This window comes from Zosterops lateralis (genome assembly GCF_965231275.1).
Source record: "Zosterops lateralis genome assembly, chromosome: 5".
In the NCBI taxonomy this organism is placed as follows: domain Eukaryota; kingdom Metazoa; phylum Chordata; class Aves; order Passeriformes; family Zosteropidae; genus Zosterops; species Zosterops lateralis.
The window spans coordinates 6,196,815-6,220,698 of record NC_139766.1 but is presented as its reverse complement, the minus strand read 5'-3'; the positions used below and the strand labels follow the sequence as shown (position 1 = coordinate 6,220,698).

The 23,884-nt window shown below is 43.4% G+C and overlaps 1 protein-coding gene across 5 annotated transcripts in view; it reads right to left on the bottom strand.

Moving 5' to 3' along the window:
• Positions 1-23,884, bottom strand: part of REEP1 (receptor accessory protein 1) — a 67,464-nt gene that overhangs the window by 17,389 nt on the left and 26,191 nt on the right. For 4 of the 5 annotated variants that reach the window (XM_083861108.1, XM_083861109.1, XM_083861111.1 and 1 more), the window contains exons 2-7: positions 22,685-22,757; positions 19,830-19,906; positions 17,866-17,986; positions 16,231-16,344; positions 9,337-9,387; positions 3,360-3,528 (exon numbers count right to left, since the gene is read on the bottom strand). In XM_083861108.1, the coding sequence (XP_083717234.1) occupies positions 3,360-3,528; positions 9,337-9,387; positions 16,231-16,344; positions 17,866-17,986; positions 19,830-19,906; positions 22,685-22,757 (605 nt within the window). The remainder of the gene's footprint in view (positions 1-3,359; positions 3,529-9,336; positions 9,388-16,230; positions 16,345-17,865; positions 17,987-19,829; positions 19,907-22,684; positions 22,758-23,884) is intronic. The other variant, XM_083861110.1, reaches the window with a different exon arrangement.

Genomic DNA, 23,884 nt, shown 5'->3' with positions numbered 1-23,884 from the left:
TCATTTCTTCCTGAAAGCCTCCCAAAACAGAGATCTTGGAGACTTCCAATAAGGCAGATGGGTACATTGGCTCAAACTAAAAATAATCCTTCAAAAATAGTACAAGAAGGTATTTTTAATCTGCATCAAAATCAGGATTTCTTCCTCTGAGTTCACAGCTCTCTACTACTGGACAGCTTGAGTAGCCAGAGCTGGGCTGTTCCATCACCTTATCACCAAAACAGGTTACGGGCTAACAGAATCACAGCATGGTGTGGGTTGGAAGGGACCTTAATGATCATCTCATTCCATCCCCACTGCCATGGGTAGGGACACCTTCCACTAGACCAGGTTTCTCCAAGCCTCATCCAGCCTGGCTTTGGACACTTCCAAGGATGCTAGACATCAGCTGCAAACAAAGTTCCTCTGATAAAAAAATGATAATATAATGAAAATAAAAGCAACAATAATATAAAACCCAAAGAAACTCTCTTCATCATAAAAGAGCAAAAATCAGCGCCTGAGCAAAGGACCACCACAGTGCAAAGCCACCATTTCTGGCTGGTATTTACAGCAGACTTGAGTGGGGTCAGCTCTCAGCATCCTCCAGGTCCTGTCTGATGACAGGGGTTTAACTTTTTTTTGGCTAATTTAGTTAACATGCATTTTTATGTTCAGACATCATTGTTCCAGCTATACCTTAATTTTAACCATATGAGTTTCAGAGCTCTCGTCAAAAAGGGATGGTGGTTTTGGTCTGCTTTTCTTTCCTGAATGCTTCATCTAAAAATCTGTAACAGCAAGGCTGTTACCCCTCAGAAACTCAGCTCTGCTGTCTTTTCAGTCAAAGAAAACACATCAGCTAAGAACATGGCTCTGTGTTCTTCAATGTGAGCGCAACCTTCAAGCCCTGCCCTCAGCTAATTCCCTTAATTAGTGTGGTCACAAAGAGATCAAGGAGCAGGAACAATTCTAGCTGGCAGCAGTCAAGGACAATCAACATAAGCCTTCTTTGAAATATATAAAACCTTAGTTTTTGTTTTGGGAATCATTATCCTCCTATTTTAAGGTTTCTCTTAAAGTACTAGGGATAAAACACTTGAAAAAGGAAAGGGTAAGATGTTTCCTTTTTTGTTAGTTCTTTTTTTAATGGTGCTAACATAATTTGTGGATTGGCAGTGGGAGTAGGATGGAAAAAAAAGAGAGGGAAACACCTCTAAACAGCAAAAAAACCCAAAAACCCCAAACAAAAATATCTACTATAAGTCTTCTTTGGATGACTGGTGGCTGGTGTAAAAGGTGAGAGAGAATCAGGAAAATAGAAGCAGGTTCTGTAATTCTTAAGAAAAGTTCGCTATTTAAAATATGAACACCTTCATGCCAAACACAAAGTCTGGGTCATTTTTGCTGATTCCACCTGACGTCACATCAACTATGTCCCACTATCTCTAAAGCAGGAAAAAAAGAGCAGTTCAATATTTCTGTGAGGCAGTGGGAACGTCTGACAGGGACCTTTATGTCATCTGAGGGCTTGGAGACAGGAGAAGGAGCTGTGTGTCTGCTGCTCTGCAGTGACTGCTCATGCACATTCTCACATATGGATATATTACATGTATATACAGCACACTAAAGGGCAGAGGCAAATTCTGTCTATCCCTTATGTCCAGCTCTCCAACTAAACAAATATGAAAGGTGGAATGATGGAACTATGTCTGGGTTTAGTGTGCCCAGAGCAGTGTCAAATCACCAGAATATGGCCCTCAGGATGTGGCACAGTTTGGTTGACATATCACAGTCTTACACACACACACACACACGACAGCTGACTCTGATCAATTCTGACTACATACAAAATGGTGCCCACATGAAACAGCACAAGGACTGGAGAGACCAGAACTGTATCTTTCACTTAATGTGAATAAAAGTGAGAGCAAAGCTCATGGCTGGAGTCTCCCACCACCTGCAAGAGGAGTCTGTTCATATTCTCTGTAGGTGGAGAATTAGGCACCTCAATGAAATCACCAAGTGAGATGGGACAGATAGAGGTCTTGGAAGATTTTGGAAATTTGTGCAGTTTCCATTAAAAAAAAAATAACCCAAAATCTCAAATTCCTTGAATCCAAATGTTTGTGATAAATGCTGAGGCTGAGTTCAAAAAGTTTATGAACAGTTTTTCAGAGATTCATTCTGAAAGATCCTTGTACGCTATGGATACAAAACCAGACCAAAATAAAAAACTCTTGTGTCTTGAGACAGGGGTTTGTGTTAGGTGAACTGACTTCACTGTCTCAAGAGCAAAACTACAAAGGCTGCTCTAATCAACATGGAATTAAAATAACTAAATTAAGGCTTATTTGTGGCATTATGGATTTTGGTCTAAATACGTGACTTTTTAAAGACTTTTATATTCTCTGTGTGAACATGTTATTTTCAGATTGATTACTTCAAGAGAAGTAAGGCCTTACATAAAGATAAGAATAAAACCACTGTGCACCAACACTTCAGTTTACCCATAAAGAAAATGTCTTCAACGGATAATGTTTAAAAAAAGAAGTCTGATTCACAGAGTTTGTAAAAGGCTTGAAGGATATTCTTTAGGAAGGATGAGACAAAACATTTCTAATACCATTCCAAAACTAAAGCAAATTAGAAAGGATAGCAATTACCAGGCTTGAAACACTGTAAGTGTTTGCACAGACCTCAACACACACAAGTTGAAACTGCTGAATTTCTGACTTGCCAGCATATGTTTCACAAGCTACCAAGTGCCACACGCCTGCAACTTTCCGTGGTTTCTCATCACAGCACTGGAGTTGAGTGATCTTTGGTGGTGTGTGGGAATCCCAAAAGCCATCTGGAGCCACCTACTTGGGACAACCCTCCAGGTCTCAATTTTTGAGATCTAATCTGCAAAGCTATCTCCAAGTAAATGTTTTGGATTTGGACTCAAAAAGATTTCTTTAACCAAGCTTGACATAATTTTTTTTAACTGAATCCTCAGGAATGGATTTACAGCATGGTATTTCTTCCCTATGTTCTTTCAGAATTAGAAAACAAACCATTGCCCTTAGGAGACAGTTTTTTCAGCATGGCTTGCAGCCCCCAGCCCAACTTTCCAGCTCAGGTTGCAAAGACTGAGTCTGGCTTCTCTGCATGCTCAAGTCCCATCCTTGGTACCAGGCAGGAATAGTAACCATCAAATGATGATACTGTTTTTTTCTCCTAAGTGCCAAGAGACTCGACAGCCTGTCTGTGTCCTGGGAATTCTGGTATGTGCTGCCTGCAGTGTCTGTTCCTCTTTGTTCCTGCCAAGGGCATGACTTCATTGAACAGTGTGATATTCCAGACAACACAACACTGAAAATAACACTGGCACTTACCTGAGCTGCCAGTGCCTTCTGATGCACTTCTGGATGGTTTGGGGTGGCTCTGTTTGCTACTTGTCCTTACAGTGACCGAGGGGGGAACGGTGCTGCTGCTGTCTCCACGGATCGTCGACAGGTCCTGCATGCTAAAGCTCCGTAGTCTCTCAGACAGGGCTCCCTGGCCCTAGTTAAACAAGCAAATAAAGAACACAAAGTTAGATCCAACATTTTGAGACTTTTTTTTTCTCTCTTGCTCATTGAAATCCATCAGGACAATAGGAAGAGGAAAAAAAATTGTGTTGTCCAGTAATCTAGAGATGACAAAAACACGTTGCTGAAAGCATCATTCCCTCTCTTGGCTCTTCCTTTTGGAGTGGTTCTGGGGCAAATATCTCTGATTCTTCTTTGCAGTGATCTGAGCACAGAGCAGCCTTGGCCACATGTAAAGGAGCAGAATGTTGTTGTATCTTTCTAGTAGCTATTTTCTTCACTAGGAATGAGTCAAATAGATGTTTGGCTTCAGAATCACAATTAAATGGTCTGCATCAAAATAACTTCCTTTTAAAGTTAATTTTCCATAATGATATTCACTCAGCCATTCTCAGCAATACACAACATTTCCAGGGCACAGAAAATTTGAAATTTTAAAGTAATAAAAAGATATTGCTAAATTCCAAGAAATATAGCAATGCTTTTTTTCATGCAGATTAAGGAAGAAATTAACTAATGCAATATTTTTCTTTCTTTTTACATTAATTCTCAATCTGGCAACAAAGATATTCCTTAGTGAAAGGAATGTAACTGTAAAGGATGGGTTGGTTAAATTACACTTTCCATTAAAACTGCATCCCATCAAAAGGTTGACTGTAACTATTCTTTAACCCTCATACTACACCACAGCCATAAAGTAGGAACACCAGAAAGTTCAATCCATACAGAATCATAGAATTTTTGAGCTACATTAAATGACATTCAGAATATAAATTGCATAACTGATAAAAAATACATTTATGTTTTAACATTTTATTAAGGGGGAAGAATCTGAAAGAGACTTCATAGCACCTAGTCTTGAAAAAAAAATTGAAGTAAACACATAGAGCATGATTCCAACATTCTTTCTACAACTGTCAATTAGGAAAAACTCAATGGATGCTTTGACTGAGATGAAATCAGAAAGAAGGTAAATAACAGACAGTAAATATTGTCCTGTTTAACAAAAAGATGAGGCAACCTGTAGCAATTCACCCACCACTTTCATCTAGACCTGTATTTGTCCAGGCAGCACAGCCTGAGGACTCAGGCTGGGGCTGGATCAGAACATGTCACTGCTCCCTTCCGGGCTGCAGTTGTGAATATTCTGACCCAGGGTGCAGGTCAAGGCCAGGGGTGAGTCCATTCTGGTGCTGGCCTGGCAGAGAGAAAGGGCTCATCCTGAACAGCTACAACTGAAGGTAAGACTGGACACATTCCTTGCTAAAGCTGTTATGCAGCACTGCCTGTGCACTGTGCACAGGCATTGATCCTGAGGGAAGGCAAAGCAAGAATTTACCTGCTGATTTATCAACACCACTTCAGAAATCCTGCATGCACAGTAAAGGAAAATCAGTGCCTCTACCTTGTACAAATTCCTCAGCACCTTACTTTGAGGGTGTGTAAGTAGAGAAGGCATCAGAGGCTTATACCTACAGTCATTGTGAGAGTCTGCACTTTTTACATTCAAGAAAAGTGACAGACCAGTAACCACCCAACTTTTCAGCCTGAAGCTTTTTGCACAAGAAAAATGGGTTCAAACTTCCTTTCCAACTCCACATTTAGCTTTCCTGCAGACTATTACAGAGAAGCAGCAGACTTACTTTGCCCTTTCCCACTAGCCTATTCTACTTTTGAAAGTATTTTAAATCAATGGGGCTTCTTTGCTAATATACCAAGACATATTATGTTGTTGATTTTATATATATGGCAGTGGAGTCCTTAGAACTTAGGTTTTGTTAAACTCTCACCTCTGCCCTCACATTCTCCAGCCTGGCACAAAGAGCTGATGCCTGAATTTTGGCTACTCCTGCCAGTGGCTGAGCCACTCTTGGGGTATGTTCTCACTCCAAGAGGCATCTCCAGTTAATCCTCTTGGCCCAGTGTAAGCTACATTTACTCTGCAAATGTTACTGGGCTGGTAACTGTAGTTGCCTTGCTTGGCTGGTCAGCTGGATGAGATCTCAGCTGCCCAGAGCTCAGTGCAGTTCTGGATGGGTTTTGGAACTTGCACTGAATTCCTGCACAGACACCCTGTTCTCAGTGACTGATTCAAAGCTAACACAAGATATCCTACCCTGCAGCCTGATTACAACAGACAGATCTCCAGTGAAAGCAAGCTGACCATTAAATAATATTTTGCTATTGCAGAATGACTGGGCCAGCAAAGCCAGAGGGTTAGCAACTGATGAACTGTAACTTGAGTGCTGTATTCCTGCCTCACACCCAGCTCAAGTGTCAGCAGGGCCCAGGCTTTTAACCTCCCCCCAGCTGCTCTGCTGAGGCAGCTAACCCAAATTCCATCTCATTCCAGCCAGCAGTTTATGTATGTGGACATGAGTCAGGTTACAGACGAGATTCACGCGTCAGACCAACCTGGCAGGGAAGATGACACCAACACATTGAAAATGAAGAAGATGTGTTAATATTCTTGCACTGCACCTTGTGATATAGCAGCATAGAATGATCAAAGGCCCCCCAGAGAGCTTTGAAACAGGGGCCTGATATGTGCCTGTCATCTGTGGCCTGTTACATCAGCATGTAATACAGAGCCTTGAGCACAGACTGAAACAGCTGAACTAAACAACTTGACTTTCACCAGGAAAAAAAAACTAAAATCGCCTTTTCTTAATTTTTGCTTTAATTTAACCTGAGTTTCTAACAGCAAAAATAGAGATTGTCTATAAAACAGATAATAGCAAAATATTACTGTTATTGTTCCTATCATTCTATGAAACAATTTTTCCAAATAGCAGAAATGGCAAGAAGAACAAAGGCCTGGGCTGAGCGAAGGCACTGAATACCTGTGAAAACTTGCAGAGTTCCATTTCTTTTCTCTCCAATTTCTGCACCTTTGGCCTTTGTAGGGATAGACTTGACTTACTTGCTCCTAGAATACAGTGTAACACTCACAGTTCTTTCCCAGTTACCAGATTTTTACTTGACCCCAAATAGAAACATGACAGAAATTACCACCCATTACCATGGGGATGGTTTCAGAGTAAAATGGAAAATATTGTTTACCAGTCTTTATTTCTCTGCCACATAAGCAGCTGGTGTATATGAAATCACAAACATTTGAAAAGCCAGCATGGTGAGGGTTTGCAGAGCTATGTTTTACAAATAAAGACTTTATCAAGATGTGATGCTTATTAGTCCACAAAAAAACTTATCATTTACTAGCAAAAGAAAATAACAAGTTAATTTATTTCTCAACAGAATAGATTTAGCACAGCACATGTTTCGGACTATGTTTTGTTAAAACAATCATGTGGAAGATGAAGAACAGCTGTTTGGAGGATTTTTGTTTACTGTTGTGGCCATGATCATGCAGATGCTCCTCCAACTGCTATAGACATGAGAGATATCCCAGGAACTTCAGCACAGAGAGAGGATCCAGGTCCTGAAGCTATGCCTACGCTGCAGGCCAGAGGAATGTTTGCAGCACATCCACACAGATCTGCCTATTTAGTCCTAGAGAGTGTGGCAGCAGTAACTTCATGGCAGGAGCTGTAGTAACACCATTTCACTGTGTCAACAGAGAAACAGCTCAATGTGATTACACAGCCTTCTGGAAATTGTGACTGGGAGGGCTGTGGGACTGAGGATGACACCACCTCTCTCTCCTCCTCCTCCTCACTGAACACCAACAATTGCCAGGATGATTGTGCTGGCAGTGTGGGACCTGCATTTTTGGGACTTCAGAGAACTCAAGCATGAAATAATGCTGGAAAACTGAGCCTTAATTTCCCTGGGCACAAGACTCCCTGCCCGGACCTAACTTCTCATCCAGCTTCTTCTTGCCAGCCCTGTGGCCATGGCACATCTGATTTTACAGACAGTGAGGTTTTGGGGGCCCCGGGTGGGAACAGGTGTCTCTCTGTGCCCTGATCACTATGGTGCATCTGTCCCCAAATTCATCTAATCTCGCCCATAGGTGTAGGTACAGCACAAACTGAAAATGGAGCTCTTCAGGCTTCCTTTGCCTCTTCTTCCCCAGGATCTACCAACCTCACAAGTTCTCTTTTTACAGGAAAGAGCCAGGGCTCAGTCCTTGTGAACAGGATAAAAGACAAATACTAAAAAGGACATGCTAATACAACTGCCCAGTCACTGCTGTCACTTGGTATCAATCTTACTTACATTCATGACTGCACCAACAGTATGAGAGCATTGGCCATCAAGACAAGCTGCAGAAACTCATTTCTGGTTCTAAGAGAAGTTAAAGCTTCCGTCCACATGGCATAGTAATTAATTTAAAACTAATTTAAGTATATCTGCCTGATTTGGTCAAAATGACAGCTGTAGTATAGACATTCCTTCCTCACCCACATCTACGACATTCTCTCCTTTTTGCTGTAAAGAGTATGACAAAGCAGTATTAAAACACTGAACTTCCAGAGCCAGCAACCTGCACACTGCCTTCCTCTTCATGTTGCAGACATCACCATCATCATCTCCAGAGACAAACATCAGCCTCTCTGGGTCCAGAGCACAAACACTGATGCAACCAGCAGTTGCCTGGAAGGATCAGAAATGCTTTCAAAAAACTGACATTTGCATTGTGACAAGCACTGTAAAAGGCACTCCATCAGAAAGAGCTGGAACTGCCTTCATTTCTTCTACCACTTTATAATCAGTCTCTGCATTCCCATTTGATCTAAAACTTTTTAGAGGGAGATGCATTTAGGAATCTGGGAAAAATTGGATTAGCATTCAGTGGAATTATTAATTATAAATACTTCATGTATGTAGGCAGCTAAAGCTAAAGTAAATAAAATTAAGCACATAATTTAAAAATCTGCAGTTTATATAACAGTCTCACTGAATATGATCTAAATATAAACAAATAACAGTGTCTAGATTTTATCATTCCTTCAGCCTGAAAATATGAAAGAATTCTGTAAACATTATTTAGGCTTCAAAACACCTCTAATACCTACAAATTCCATTTTGCAGCTGTGGAAACTATGACACAGCATGACTAATCAGGAACCCAAAACTGCCAAATCACAAAAGAGAAGCTTTTAATACAATCAGTGTTAATGCAAGATGGCACCTCCTGGCCTTTTGCCTCTTAGGATCAGCAGTTAATGGACGAGCAAGGGAACACTAAGTCACATTCAGCACACTTCCAGCACAGTACTGAATCTGTTAATGCTCTCCTCTCTTTTTGCTGTAACTGTGGTTAGTAGTTCTCCTCCACAGATGTCTGCATGCATGTGGCAGCCTCCATCCTGCCAGTGCCCACCACAAGGTGCAGTGCAGGTTCCCAGGATGTCAGTTATGGCCATGGTGTCAGCAGGACTGCCCCAACCACACCTGCCAGAGATCCTTCAAAAGCTCCACTGCAACCCCAAATATCCTCACAGGGATCACAGCAGAGGGAGAGAGGCTCCCTTCATCCATTAGTGAGAACACAACAGGAAACACAGCAGCTTGGCCAATGAAGCAGCAACCAGCCCAGCTAAATGAGTGTTCCACGTACAAAGCTCCCTGCCTGGAGCTGGAGTCCCTGTGACTGCCAGCAGAGGACTTGGAAGGCAATTTGCTGATGAGATCAAGGACAGGCTTTTAAAGCTCAGCACGCAGGATCTACCCACTGGAAGCAGAGCAGACAGCACTTGGCCTCAGAACAATCTCAGCTGAAAACAGTGCAAACTAGTCTAAGAACTAGTCTAACAACTAGTCTAACAGAGAGCAGACATTAGTTATGCGTTAGTAAAAGCACTCAGCAGATTACCTGCCCTTTTTTCTGGTCCAAATACAAGTGTAAATGGAGTAGCTGAGAGACCTAGCAAAGGGAAAAAAGAGAGCCATTGTGGCAACACACATAAAAGCTTTGAGAATAAGATCTATTTGAAGCATAAGTAATCGAGGTGAGACATGAGCATGACACTGGGCACCATGTGCAGGGACTCACATACACATAAAAAGCAGGGACACCCACCTGTGGACTACATCTCCGAGCACAGGTTCTCCCTTCCTCAGCTTCATCAGAAAGATGGAGAAAACACTCCATAACCCCAGCAGAGGAGGTGTCACTTAACATACGTTTTTAAAGAGTAAAGCAAATTATAAACACAATGGGTTGCTACTCCACTCCTTGCACTTGATTGATGCTTCCCACTGGAGAAATCCCCAGTGTCAGGCCTCATGACTAATTAAGGCACAGGATTATGTGAGGGACACGTGGCAGTCATTTCAGTCCTGGTGACTGACAGTTCTCCTGAGCAATAGGGTGACAGTGGGGAATTGCTCATGGCAGTGAGCAGGAGTTTGCACACAGAAGCTTTCTCATGTCTGGCTGCAGGCAGGCCCTGAGCAAAAGCATCAGCTTTATGGTCTGAGCACAGGCACGAGTGGAGGAGTAAATTGCTTCTGCCACTTTATACTACACAAATATCCTACAAGCAATATCATTATTTATGGCCAGGGCCTGCGTGCCATGCCTAGTGTGGAAGAGCTACCTGTTTGGAAATGTCAGACAGTAATAAAGACTCAAAGGGAAACCAGCTGACATTAATGTTGATGGTGGAAACCATCCACCCTTTTTGTTTGTGCAGTTAATTTCCTCTCTGGGGAACTCTTTGTTATCATTTCTCCCACACTAGTCTCTCTGTATAAATTTATTTTTTAGTTCTGCTGTCCTGTGCATTCAGTGAGTGTTGTTTTCTTGTTGGAGACACCAACCAAACAGCCAACATGAAAGAGAAGCTGGAAAGAGTTACCTGGATTGTAACTCAAAGAGCATTAGAATTCTACAGATTCGTGAAAGACAAATCCTTAAAGACTTCTGAATAAAAGAGGCATCACATCTGCAAGAATACTTCACAAAATACTGTAATCAGTGTCATGCTACCATATGTTTTAAGAAAGCCATTTGTTGTTCCTCTTTGTTGGCTCAAAGTAGCTCCAAGATCTTTGATTTTGGATCCCAAATGGAGATCCTTTCCCCTCTGAGATAACAGTAAAGTGTCCCCTAAGGCTTCTCCAACTGTGACCTCTAAATGACTCCTGACCTCTGCAGCTTTAGGCCATGTTACTGATCAGGGCACATGGTGTGGCCATCACAGATATGGTGCTAAGCAGATCGGTCAGAACTGTGCTCCCATATGTTTGCTCAGCAAAAGGAGCACTCTCTCTCTGAGCAGTGGGATCTAATCATTACAAAGAGGCTTTATCAAGCATCTTAAGGTAAAAGATGCTCCCCACCCTCTGCTTCCCTCTCCCAATACAAGTAGAAGTGCAGTTCTCCACTGTTTTGCCACAAAAGGCAGCACGTTTCTCCCACACAAGCATTTTTCTCCCAGTTTCCACAGTAAATAGGTCTAAAATCACATGGTAAATTAGGGATCTAAATATTGATTTTGGGGCAACTGCACTGGCTACACAAGCTGGATACTAGAAATTAATTAAAAGATGCTGTTTGCCCAAAGAGGATAAAGCCTAAAATTATCACCAGCATTTTACTCCCAGTGTCCTGGTTTAGAAACAGCAAATGTACTTCCTGATAAAACGTCTTGATAAATTTCCTGGGCTAAGGGCCCCTAAGGGTAATGAAGCTATAACCCTCCAGGGGAAGGTGAGCCCAAAGGTGGAAATATACATGAATAGATTAGAAATGCCAGCCCAGACAGGTGGTTTGGGAACTGCTGAGGCTGCACTCTTGAGCATTAGTTAAGCAGGTGGATGCACATCCTGAACCCCTCCTGCCTGTCTGTGTGCCTGCTCCTTTTAATGACATGTGCAGCGACTGCTGGCTCCGGCAGCACCGCCAGCCACATTTCCCCACGCATGAAAGGCTCCTGGACTGTTTCTCAGACTTATTAGGCACAAATGGGCTTTTCACTGACATCAGTCATGTGTGCCTGCTCCATCCACCTCATTTATCTTCTCCTGCCAAGGCTCTGTGCCCACTGCCAGCAGCACACAGTGCCCCATTCCCCTGTGTGAAAGCGGGCACACAATGGGTGACAGCACCAGCTGCTCTGCCACCTTCCCTACAGAAGGGCAGGAGAAAGGCAAGGGAAGGTACATCATCAGAAACCTCTGGAGTACACTGGTCTGTTGGCAGTAGGATGTTTCCTCCAAATCTCCTTTGAAAAGCAGAGTTGAGGCTGCAATTTGGGGATGGTTAAGTGAGCAGGATTTGTCTTCAGATGGGGAAAGATGTGCATCTGTTTGGCAGAACTGGTTTGTTCAAGGTGGGGAATAAGGATACATCCAAACAGGATCTGGAAAACCCAGGAGCTTGAAAGAGAGAGTGAGAGAGCTGGGACAGAGCGTAAAATTGGTGATGTGTGGGTTGTAGAAAGACAGGAGGCAATGGCAGGGCTGGGCAGGCTTCTGGAAAAGCAAGCAGGGACAGAAGAGCTGGGGACTGGGGCAAAGCAGCAGATGGTAGAAGGCTCAGGGTGACAGGTGGAGGAGGATGAGTGCTGGGAGTGTGATGAGAGCAAGGGAGTACATAGAAGTGTGCTGGAGAAGGCTGGTGCTGCTTCCAAGCCATAGGAGCCTCTCCTTGCTGCAGCCATGTGTGCCTCAGCTGCTTACATTGAAATCTGACTGGTGGCAATTAAAAGCCCACTTATGCCCAGGATCCACCTGATGGATGCTGTGCCTGGCCAAGGCCTTGCAGCAGCCCCATGACTGGGGCTGTAACAGCCCTGCTGCTGCTGCTGCTCCCTTCTGCTGTGACCCAAAAGCAAGCTCCTCTTCTTGTTTTCTCTCCACCAAGGTGAGTAGGAAGCATGGTGGTGGCCAGTGCCCAGGGCTCTTCAGGAATGGAAATGGCTGAATTAGCTAGAACTAATGGAAAACACACAAAGAGCAGCAGGATTTACTGCCTGGTCATTTAATCCTACCACTTAGGACTGACCCAATTGAAGTCACTATAAGTGACAGAATCACCAAGTGATGAGGACAGGATTAGAGCCCCAAATGAGATTATGCTCCTTGGTGGGGATGTGAACTGCTGGGGCAGGGAAAAGGGGTGTGTTGAGCACTTAGCAGGGGTAATAAACCAGATCTCCAACATTCTGTTTGCCTAGTGAGCATCAAAAATAGACTCTCTGGAGAGAGAGAAAACACCCAAGTGAGCCAGCTGGGCAGACCCGGGGTGCTTGGGACACTGGCAGCTCCTCAGCCTGTAAAATGAACTGGCACAGGTTTGTGCCAGCGTTAGCACAACTGTGGCTTCAAAACAAAACAAAGCAGGGGCAGGGAGCAGGAGGAAAGGGAAGGACAAGCCTGCAGTTGGCTAACTGAAACCATAGGATATTTAAGGTAGAAAAGGGAAAGGGACAGGGGTTCAGGAGATAAGGAAGGTGTGGCTGTGCACAGCTTGCAGCATCTTAGCCTGCAGTAAATACATAAGCAGCAGGCTGTCACACACAAATGGTAATCAGAGAGCCAGATGCATTGTGCTGCACAAATAAAAAGATGATGGATGAACACAATGGATTAAAAATATGGTGGACAAAAAGAATGGATTAAAAAAATATGATGGATGAAAAGAATTAAAAGATGGGCCTTGCCCAAAGATCTTATCATGAAAGACAAAAGGCCATGATGGATCACAGCTCAGACAGAAAGGAGAAGACAGGGCTATGCACAGCATGAGACATGTTCTCCAGGTGTAGGAATCTTTAGATTTCAGCTAATTTACTGAACACAGGTCTGTACAGAGTCTCTTTTCAGCCCAGCAGCTCACTGTGTATTGCCACTACGTGAAGTTGATTTGCTAAGTCTGAGGGTCCATTTCTGCCTACAAAAGCATCTTTTCCTCACCCAGTAATCCAAGAATCCAAGTGAAGCAATAAATAATCCTCACATTCACTTTCTGGTAAAAGCCGTTTTCCATGGAAGCTGCAGGAGCTCAGTGCTTCTGAATAAGTCATCATCTCTGTAGATTCCAATTTTAACACAATCCTTTAAAGGCTGAAACCAAATGAACGGCTCACTTTCCCATCTACACTCAGCACTTGCCACAGACTAGCTGGATACCCTTAAATCTTGGCATTGGGAAAGCCATGATAAGCCTTAGAAATAGTATTCTCTTTCCTCCTTCCCTGGAAACTTCCCCCTAAGGACAGCACTGCAGTCTGGTCTGGCATCTGTCTGCTCAAAGTGTTTTCCAGATAATTAGTCATTTAAACTTCTCTCATGCAGGATAATCTGGCTCTGTTATACCTTCTCAAGTGAGCAAGTAAGGGCGTTGACATGTAGTTGACAGCAGCTGAAAACCAGGGCAACAGAAACAGTTCCCAGCCCCGCCTGTTGTATCACTCCTTTCTGGGAAAAAACTCCCTCCACAGCGGCAGGGACAGCTAAGTCCACACCTGCCCAATCACAGCCTGAATACCTGAGGAACCTCGGCTCAGCATTTCTGCACTGCAAACACACCAGGCTGTAATTCACACCCTGCCAGAACAGCGGCACATTCCGTCTCACAGGGGCAGGGGACAGAAGCTGCTTTAACCATTCCTGGATATTACACTGGGAATGGATTGGGGTGTAGTTCCATGAACAGCTAATCTCCTCCTTCCTGCTTCCCAACACCAGGAAGGGATAATCTTGCTTTCCTTTCCTCTGGCCATGCTCCTCACAATGCAGTTCAATCCATTTCCTTGTGCTGGCCAGGCACTTGAGATACACTTGTGGGCTCAAAAGAAGATACCTCTTTCTTTTTCTTTCAGGATTGACTTTCTGATAGATTAGAGATAACCTGAGGAGGTCCAAAATGCTGGTGCACACTGGGAGCTGGAGCACTATCCCATTTTGGAGGAGGAAAGCTGTCAGATTGGCTCACACTCTCAGTTGGATCTGCACCCTGAGGCACACAGAAACAAGCAACTTGCTGGAGGCCACAAGCCAAAGCAGTGAAGGAAGCCAGGGGTCCTATTTTTTCCTCATACATTCAGAGGAATTTAAATGTCAAGGCTGAAGGAAACACTTGAACAGTCCTTGCTTTGTTGTAAAAATCAATCAATCTATTCAATAACAACCTCTCAATCTTATTAACAAATCATTTTCCCCTCCCCAAAGTAGTGTGTAGGAAAGACTCTTCTGGCTCATTTACAGGTTGCAATATTTTAACAGTTTTCTCTCAAGTTGTGTTGGCAGATGTGCAGCACAATAATACCACACGAGTCACAGAGTTGTTTTCTTCCACCACTGAATGGGGAGTTTCATCAACTATGAAAAACAACAGTTTCCTTATACCATGGAGATTCTTCCCTCTTTTCCCCATTGCCACTGGAGGCACATTTCAAGGTAGAGATATTCTTAAGAAAAACACCAGAAAAGTGGAACAGTGAGAAGGAAAACTGTGGTGCTGACTGTTCATTCTAGTTGAACAGCTGATGCAGACACTGTTGCAGTCCTGATGGAGGAACAGGTTGGCACTGTGGGTTTGGGTTACAGTTGAGCTTCTCATATTCAGGATCTACCTAGAGACGAGCCAGAATTCCTTTGGGATTCAGACATAGTTTCTCACTGTGTCCTAAAAACAGCTCTAGCACAGACAGTCTGCCGCACCTTGTAGGAAGGGGTTCAGAGCAAAGGCAGTGCTGCAAAACTGGCATTCCTAGTGCCTATTTACATCCCCAGTGTGACTTCTTCAGGCTTACATGGCAGCAGCAAAAGTGTTAAGTGTCCTGGAGGCATCACAAAAATGCTATTTCATTGGACATAAGATACAGCACTGCACTGGCTCCACGTTTATCCCAGGTTTCAGTCCAGATTTGGTTTATCTCATAGTCCCTGTGTTAGAAGAGTCTCCCTATTCAAGAACAACAGTCTGTACAATGCTAAGCAGAGAAAAGGGAGACAATTTTGGGTTTAGAATATCTTTGGGATCCCATGAGCATGGCACACCCTTTGGGCTCCCCCCTTCTGTAATACCTTGCATTCAACAGGCTTTATAGACTTTATGGTATTTGGCCTCCCAAGGATGCATTATGCACTTTTGCAGGAAGTAAGACCAAGACATACTAAAGTAGTGTGCCTGAGGTCATAGGAAAAACATTTGCCAGAGGAAAATACCTTCCTTCAAGTCCCATTCTCCTGTTGTTTCTACTACCAGTATCCTCCTTGTCCATATGTTTCTAACTATCCTTTTGCAACAGGCATGGTAGCCAAGTCTCACCCCCAAAGCACAATGTGCACATTGACTCTAAGCCATGATGGCCCATGGCCAGAGGGCAGGACCCCAAAATGCAGTTATCAAGTCCTTCCAGCTTTTATGCAAGAAAAGGAACAACAGATAACAGCTATTCCCTGGGTTTGGCTCTAAGCCAGGAAGAAAGTACAGGATACACCCCTTAAGATGAAACTCCTCATCCAATATCTACTCCTCTTCCAAAAGCAACTAATGGCACTTCCCATTCACTCTTACATAAAACCTCTACAGAGAATTATATACCAGTTACGTTACGTGTATGCCTTGCAGAAGAACTTTTAGCCATCATGGACTTCATCTTCTTTCCTGTCACTACACAAAATTATAGGTCACTATATAAAATAACTAAATAATCCCTACCCCCACCATCTCTCCCCCTCCACCCTGCAGCTGCTGCTGGCAGTGGATGCAGATAAGATGTTAATGAGTCACCATCCCGACCTGCACCTTTACCTTTGAAGCTGCCATGACGGCTGCCGTGGCTGCAACGTTCAGCCCCCGCTTCCCAAAGTGCACAAGGGCATCGTAGCTCCGGTCTTTTGCCTGGATGAGGCAGTCATCGATCTCCTGTCAGAGCAGAAAACAAAACAAACTATTAAAAAAACACAAGAAAGACAAATTCAGGCTTATGACTCTTGGCAGAGTCAGGTCATGTTTTAAAAAGGTAGATGGCCTCCATTTCCTCCACTGTGGCTGGAAAGAAGTTCACAGCTGACATGTGCAAAGAGGAAAAAGTTTGCTGGGGGAGCAGTAACTCCCATTGCAGGGTTTGGGAACTCTTTATTCTACAAATGGAAGATTGGGACTCAAAGTTGGGGTCCTGAAAGCAAGAGAAATCTGCCTGAGTAACATTTGCAAACCATGCACTCCAAAGACAAATGGGATTGCCTCATAGTTAAAAATAATCATATGATGACACTGGGCAGCTGAAGCTGCACTGCCTTGTGTCCAGGACAGGTGGCCTCAGAAATATCTGAGATATCTCTGCACATCACGGCAGTGCCCAACTTCAGATGGCCATGGAATTGGTAGGCCCAGAGCTTCTGGACTTTGATGCTGCTTAATAAAACAGTTAGGGAGGTTCCTTACTGCCCTTACTCTCCCTTCCTCAGGACACTGGGGTCTGGATGACAATGACTTCTAGTACTCAGCTGGTGGATGTGCTGGGTAGGGACTGGAGGCTGTAAGGAATTGTTGGCTGCTCTCCCTATTCCCTGTAGGTAAAACATGACAACTCAAAATGCACGAGCCCTACTTGGGAGAAGCACAAACAAGGGGAAGCAGAGACAGGGAACTGATTCCCACTGTCCTTCTCGGACAGGACTGAGATCCAACTACTCCTTCACTGCCTGTGGCAAAATGGAGAGCTTTCATTTCCAAGTTGCCAGTGCAGGAGACAGTTACTCACTCAGCAGTTTGCGTGTTGGTATGTGACAATAGCTGTCCTTGGTCCGTTTATTCACATGAGCCAAATGGATCTGCCTAACAGTGTCTCATTCACAGCCACAGGAATCTCCTGGGCAGGCAAATGATCCAAGTTATAATGACCCCCTCCCAAAATTAGCATCTTTAATTTGAGCAAGACATTTTTTAACCTAGGACCTCAGCATGTTACATGCCTTTTTTCACCACACTACACAGCCAGGCATGTGCTTGCTAAGCCCATTTTAGATTTATTGGGCTGTTTGTCTCACTGCTGTACAATGTTTTAGACAGAGCTGGGAACAAAGTTGAAGAGTCCTGGCTGTCAGACCAAGTTTCTCTATTTGTTATATCCAGCCACAACAGAGTACTCCAGCTATAACCACTCAGTACATGCAAAACAACTCAGGAGGTATTTTTATCCCACTCCCTCCCAACTTCTCAACTGCACAAAAATGAGTTAATAAATGTGAGTGCACTGAACAGATGCCAGTATTTAAAAACACAACAACCACAAAGAACAAAAACACCAACTAAAAGGTGGGGATCAAATGATAAAGGAAGAGAATCAGCAACTCCCAATCTTTCCATGGAAATGAATGACACAGGGACTGGAGTAAACACACCATAGTTCCACCCAGAGAGGACCCAGGCACCTCTGATTACCTTTTCTTTTGAAGACAGTGTTGGATGGACAAATTTCCTGTACAGGAGGCTGGACCCTTTTGTGTACGGAGACAGCAGCCAAGCTACAAAAGCTATTTTGAGTTCATAGTAGAATGGAAACCTAGAAGAAAAAGAGGGTTACTGTCTGCTCCCAGTTTAACCACTGCCCTTTAATTACAGATGCTCAGCACAGGTTGGGATTTGCCAGCCTAGCTCAAGGCAGCTTTTGCTTTCCAAAAGATCTAAAGATTAAAGTGTATTGACTCAGTTTTGAACACATCTCAATGATGCATGTGGGTGAATCTTTACTTGGTTATCAGGACCATTATTTAATGGTCTGGAAGAGACTCTGATGTGTGATAAGAGGAGCTTTCTATATGCAAATGTATCACAGGTGCTCCCTTCACAGTATCCCCAGTCACTGTGAGAAAGCAAAGACCAAACCAGCAAACCAATATTTCACTGATGTATTTATGCACTTTCCATCTCTCTGGCTGTCAGCTTTTAAGCTAACACTTACATGACTGAAAGCAAAATATAAGAACCTTTGTTGTCCAAGCAACATAAAGGTGCAGATCCACTCTGATTTTCAGGTAGGGTGGCAAAATATGGAGGACATTAACAACAGGACACGCTTTATCTGTAACAAGCATCCAGGGACACCCTGAGATTAAATTATCCAGACTCTTTTCTGGAGAACAAAGCCCAAAGCTCAAGTCTGGCCACCCAGCAGCATCTTCATGTGGGCAGGCATGTTGCTGCCAGCAGTGTAATGAACAATTGTTACCCTTTGCAAGCAAGAGCAGTGCAGAGACCTGTGATGGCTGTGGACCAGCCCAGCTGGACCCAGACAGGCTCCTGCTGTGCCACACGGCGCTGTCACCGAGCCAGCGCCAGCCGGGCCAGCCAGCACCCAGGTCTGACACAATGGGCCTCTGCAATGCTCTGCTCTGAGCATGGATGTGCCAGGTGGATCTCCCATCTCACTGAGGATCTCTACAGCACACTTGATTCCACAGGCTGGATAAGCCCTCTGCCATTTCTCATGACAGACCCACATAATTCATACTCCAAAAAAAATAAAGCTCCAGATGAATACAGGAGAGGTAGATCTGCATGCAAATTAGATAGATAATACTGTCTTTTATCTCCTTTTCAATAGATCTGACATGTTGCCAAGTTCTCCCGATTTCCTTCATCTGGAGGACCCACTCAAGGCATGCAGTAGTGTGCCAGGGCTATAAGGGCCATGCACTACAGTTAAATTTTCATCCTAAAGTCTACTGATCTCACTGGTTTGTGGTAGAAAGACATTACTATAAAGGCCAACGAAGTAGCAAACACTTCCAAACCAAAAGGAGCTGAATCTGACAACTGGGTACTTATGTGCTCTCATTCTGACAAAGGTTACCAGGAATCCTTCCACTGGCATGAGAGAGCCACGTCAGTGTGGACTGTCACTGTCCTCCATCAAACCAGAAACCTGGCCTAACCAGGAATATGTTTGGCAAAACATCCCAGGAACAATCACCCACACAACCTATAAAGTCTTGCGCTGCACAGCTGTTTCGTACCTGATCCACAGCCTGTGCATTTACTGTAGGATACAGCCAGGCAAGTCTAAAACTGTGCCTGTAGCTAAATCAACTGTTATTTATGTGATGACCTCTGCAAGCATCCAACTGGGCAGTCGGCTGTGGCTCTCTGACAGGCAGGGCCTAAGACTGCAGTAATGATTTCCCACTAATGAGATACCACTGAACCTTTCCACTTCTTTCTTGTTTTTCCTGTGACAGCACTGAGAAAGGAAGCATGTCTCCTGCAGACAAAAACCTTCTACGCACTTGAAGCTGCTGAACCCCTGTACAGGAGCCAATGCACCTTTGTGTGCCTTTTTTCTTCTTGTAAACATTTCCATTCTCTTTCCATCTCATGCCAAAGAGCCTCTCTCCTCTGGTGCTTACCAGCAAAGAAAGATATCCGTGAATGTCTCTGCTGTCGTGAAGAGCGCGAATATGATCCAGTACATCATCCATTTGACCTGGTAAACAAAAACAGTCTCAAACTATCTCTTACAGGCACAAGTGCACAGAATAACTCTCACAGGAAAATAAATTCTTACCCCCTCCCCCTCCCCACTGTGTATTTAGCAATTACTGTGGACTTGAAGGTGCCAGTTTGCCCCACTTCAGCACATAACACGTGTCAGATTTACACAGCCCTTGGGAAGGTGACCGTGGCCTTTAGGACTGGTCTCAGGAAAAGAAAAGCAGCCTGACTCTGTCCTTACAGAAACTCCACTGGCCAGTAGAGCATGACAGCTCTATCACAGGGCATTAAATATCTCACTTGGCTCATGCTAATAGCAAATGTTACAATAAGGTTGTTGGCCAAACTCCAGTTAAGACAAAATGTAATTACTTACATAATACCTACAGCCAGGAAAAGGTAAAGAGGTAACTGCCCATCCCATAATCCAGGGCTCAGGAGTACAATCAACTCACCACAACTAACTGACTCAGCGGGCAGCCCTGGAGTGGCTGTGCCTGCTCCCACCCACACCCAGTGCAGTGACAAGGGCAAGAGCAAGAGTTTAAATCCTTTGCCTGGGGCTTAGGGGAAAGGGTTTTACCTCACACTGGTAGTGAAAGCATGTGCTGTGCTGTCTCTGTTCAACTAAGGAAATTCCACTGTCATGGATGATGGTTTCCTTTGCGGTGACAGCAAGAGAGTCTTTGGGGATAGTGACTTGGTCAGATAAACTGTAGTACAGGAAATTGGGAATTTTTGTCACTGAGCACTAAATGGCATCTAAAAGCACAGCTCAGCTATTCTGAAGTATGTAGTACTGGTTCTTCTTAGGATGGAAAAAGATGGTGAAACAAAGGTTGTTAATGTAACTGACAACTGTTGTTTAATTAGGTGCATTTGAAAATGGAGATCCCTAAGCAGCTTTGCTGGAATGTTAGAAAGCTTAAGGAAGTAAAACCCATGAAAATCCATGAATTAGAGAACTGGACCATGTTAATTAAGGCTGGTACAACTACAACAGTCTAAGGAAAGGTTGGAGGGAAGACAGTACAAGAGGGATACCTACACCAGGTGCTGCTCTGGGGAATGGAAGATGGAGGTGTCAATAAATCTGGATTTCACCAGCTTGGAAGTTATTTCCCCATTTTCTCCCCGATACAGTGGGGACAGTACTGATGGTCTCCATCTCCCTGTAGAGACTGGAATTATTCCCTGAGTACCTGCCACTCTGCTACATAACTGCTCTCATGGGATTTATATTTATGTGCATATTTATATTTATATGTAGTGTTACAGAAATAATGGCACTGCCAAATGCCTGAGAGCATTATCTTCCCAGCGCAGCTTCTGCCAGACTTTTTATGTAACTGTGACTCCTCAGAGCCTCAGTGCCAACATGGCTCTCTCAGTTAGACATTGCTGCCAGCAAAACTTTTAAGCACAAACCAAGACCTGGTGTGGATGGGCTTGGATCAGCCTAAAACATTCATCAAAATTACTATTACCAAGCAGAATAAAATTACTTTAGAGTGATATAAGTTTTGATTAATAAGTGAAGGTTCCTCTTGTGTCAGTGTAAACTATTACTTCATTTATTTTTTTTTTAATCAGGTCTTAATGGATACATTGCCACAACTGCTATGTGAAACTGAAATAAATTCTAAGGGCAGACCAGGTCTTATATCAGCTGTTCTCACATTTGCGTCACAACCACAAGTGTCTGATGTGAGTTCCTCTTCTACAATTAAATTTCCAACAGGAATTGGACCCTTCAACAAAATACCTTCCAGAAAGGGACTATGGAAATGTTAAATATCAGTGGCAGACACTGCTTGGAGATGCTTGTGCACATCTTCAGCATTTTCAAGCAAAGAGGCCCTGAGAAGCACAGCTGTGCAAGAGCTGCAGAGACATTTTGCCTTAAGTATCTGCTGTGTTCTGTAACACTTATGATTCTCAAAATACCCAAAACCATTTTCTGAAGGAGGAAAATTATAAACAAAACTCTTAGGAGTCACAGTGAGTCCCAGATTGAGTTTGCACTAAAGATTTAATGGGATACACATCTATGCTGTTATCCAGATGAGAAAATGGGCTTGTTATCCCTGGGATCTTGAGAGGATTGAAGAGTCAAGATCTGGAGGCTGAGCTGGGTTCAATGAAGTTAAAAGAGCTCAGGTTGTGAAAGGCACTACAAATCCTACAGGACCCCAAGAGCATTCAAGTGCTTTTGATTCTCCCTCATTTCACTTTCCCTGAAGGCCCCATATGCCTTTAGAAACCAGGGCCCAGGGAAGATTTTTCAGCAAAAGGAAAAAAGAGCACACCCAGCTGCCAGACCTGCCTTAAATAGGTTGTTCTGCAAGGAAGGATGTTTCTGTCTGAGGACTCAGTCATATGTACTTCGAGTTGCCTCCTCTTATCCTTGTTTTGAATGAGCAGTTAAAGCTTCAAGGCTTTTTGAAAAGGCTTTGATTTATGCTGCTCTTCAGAAACAAAGAAGAGCACACAAAGCTCTGGATGCCAAATGCCTTTTAAGTCAGTTGTGTATCTCATCAGCAGAGGAAGAGCACACATTTGTCAAGGAGCACATCAGCTCTGCACTGGAGCCAGAAGCACAAACCCAAGTCTCATTTGTGCCCAGCAATCAACCAGTCCACCTTCAGGCCAGTCTGCCCCTTGCACTGCTTTATGAGGTTTCCCAGAATACAGGCAACACTTTTCCAATGTAGTGAGGAACCATCTTAGAAAACAACCCCCCAGCACAGCCACAAATCTCATTACTCACATATTCTTTGATGTCCTTTGATTTCACGGCTTTGTAAGAATAATATGCGGGGTAAAGTGTGCCAAATATAAGCCTGGAAAACACAAACAAACAATAAACAGATTAAATTGATTTCCTGCCACAGAGAAAGATTTTTTAAGATTTTTTTCCCCTTGTGTTTTAAATGTGGTTTTTGCGCTGGTAAAAAGTGTTAGGACTTGATTTAAGCTTGAGTGCACTAAGTATAGTACAGGAGTGATTTTGCATCACTGAATTCAGAGCAGCTATTGCCAGTGACTTGAATGAAGGGCAGAGATTCAGGCTGATTTTCCTTTTGCAATGGTTTCCAAACCTGTACCTTATGAGTTATACATACATACACACACACACACACACCAAAAAAAAAAAAAAAAAAAAAAAAAAAAAAAACAAAAAAAAAAACAAAAAAAAAAAAAAAAAAAAAAAAAAAAAAAAAAAAAAAAAAAAAAAACAAACCACCAAAACCAACACAAACCACCAAACAAAAAAGGTCACCACCACATTTTCAAAAGGAAATTAAAAATCTGATCTTGAAACAATCTACTGCAACACCAGGAATATGGGAGTATTGCTTTCAGAGAGAGAATTATTTGTTTAAAATCCCTTCCACCTCCATTCAGTACTCTGAAAAGCTGGCAGATGATTAAGCAGGATACAAGCTCTGCTGGTGCAAGGGTTTGAATGCCTTATCCTACATTAAACCTGGTATAGGGAAGAACCCTGCACTGTTCAGTAAAGTCAATTTGGGCTCATGAAAGGAGGAGGAATCTGCCCACCAAGATATGCCAACATGATCAGGCCTAAAAATCCCAGCTCTGCTGTTCTTTCAGACAGCTTCCTTTCATTTTCAAGTCTGAAAGGGATGCTGTCAGCTTCAAGATTTCATGTAAGAAAGAAACAAGGATCTGTAAGTTAAAAATAGCACTACTGAGAAAAAAAAGTGGAGAATTTTTTATACTAGGTTCTCTCTGCATCACTGCCTACATGCTTATTCACTTGGATTATTCTGGACGTAAGCATAGGCTTGTCAAAACCACTTTGCCCTGCCCAGGTTTCAGTCAGTTTTATTCAATGCGGGAGGATGATGCTGCAAAGTCTAAATTTAATAGATTGCAGGGTAGTGTTTATTGGCTGAAACTGCCCCATCCTTCCATTGAAGCTTTGGCTTTAAATTCATACAAC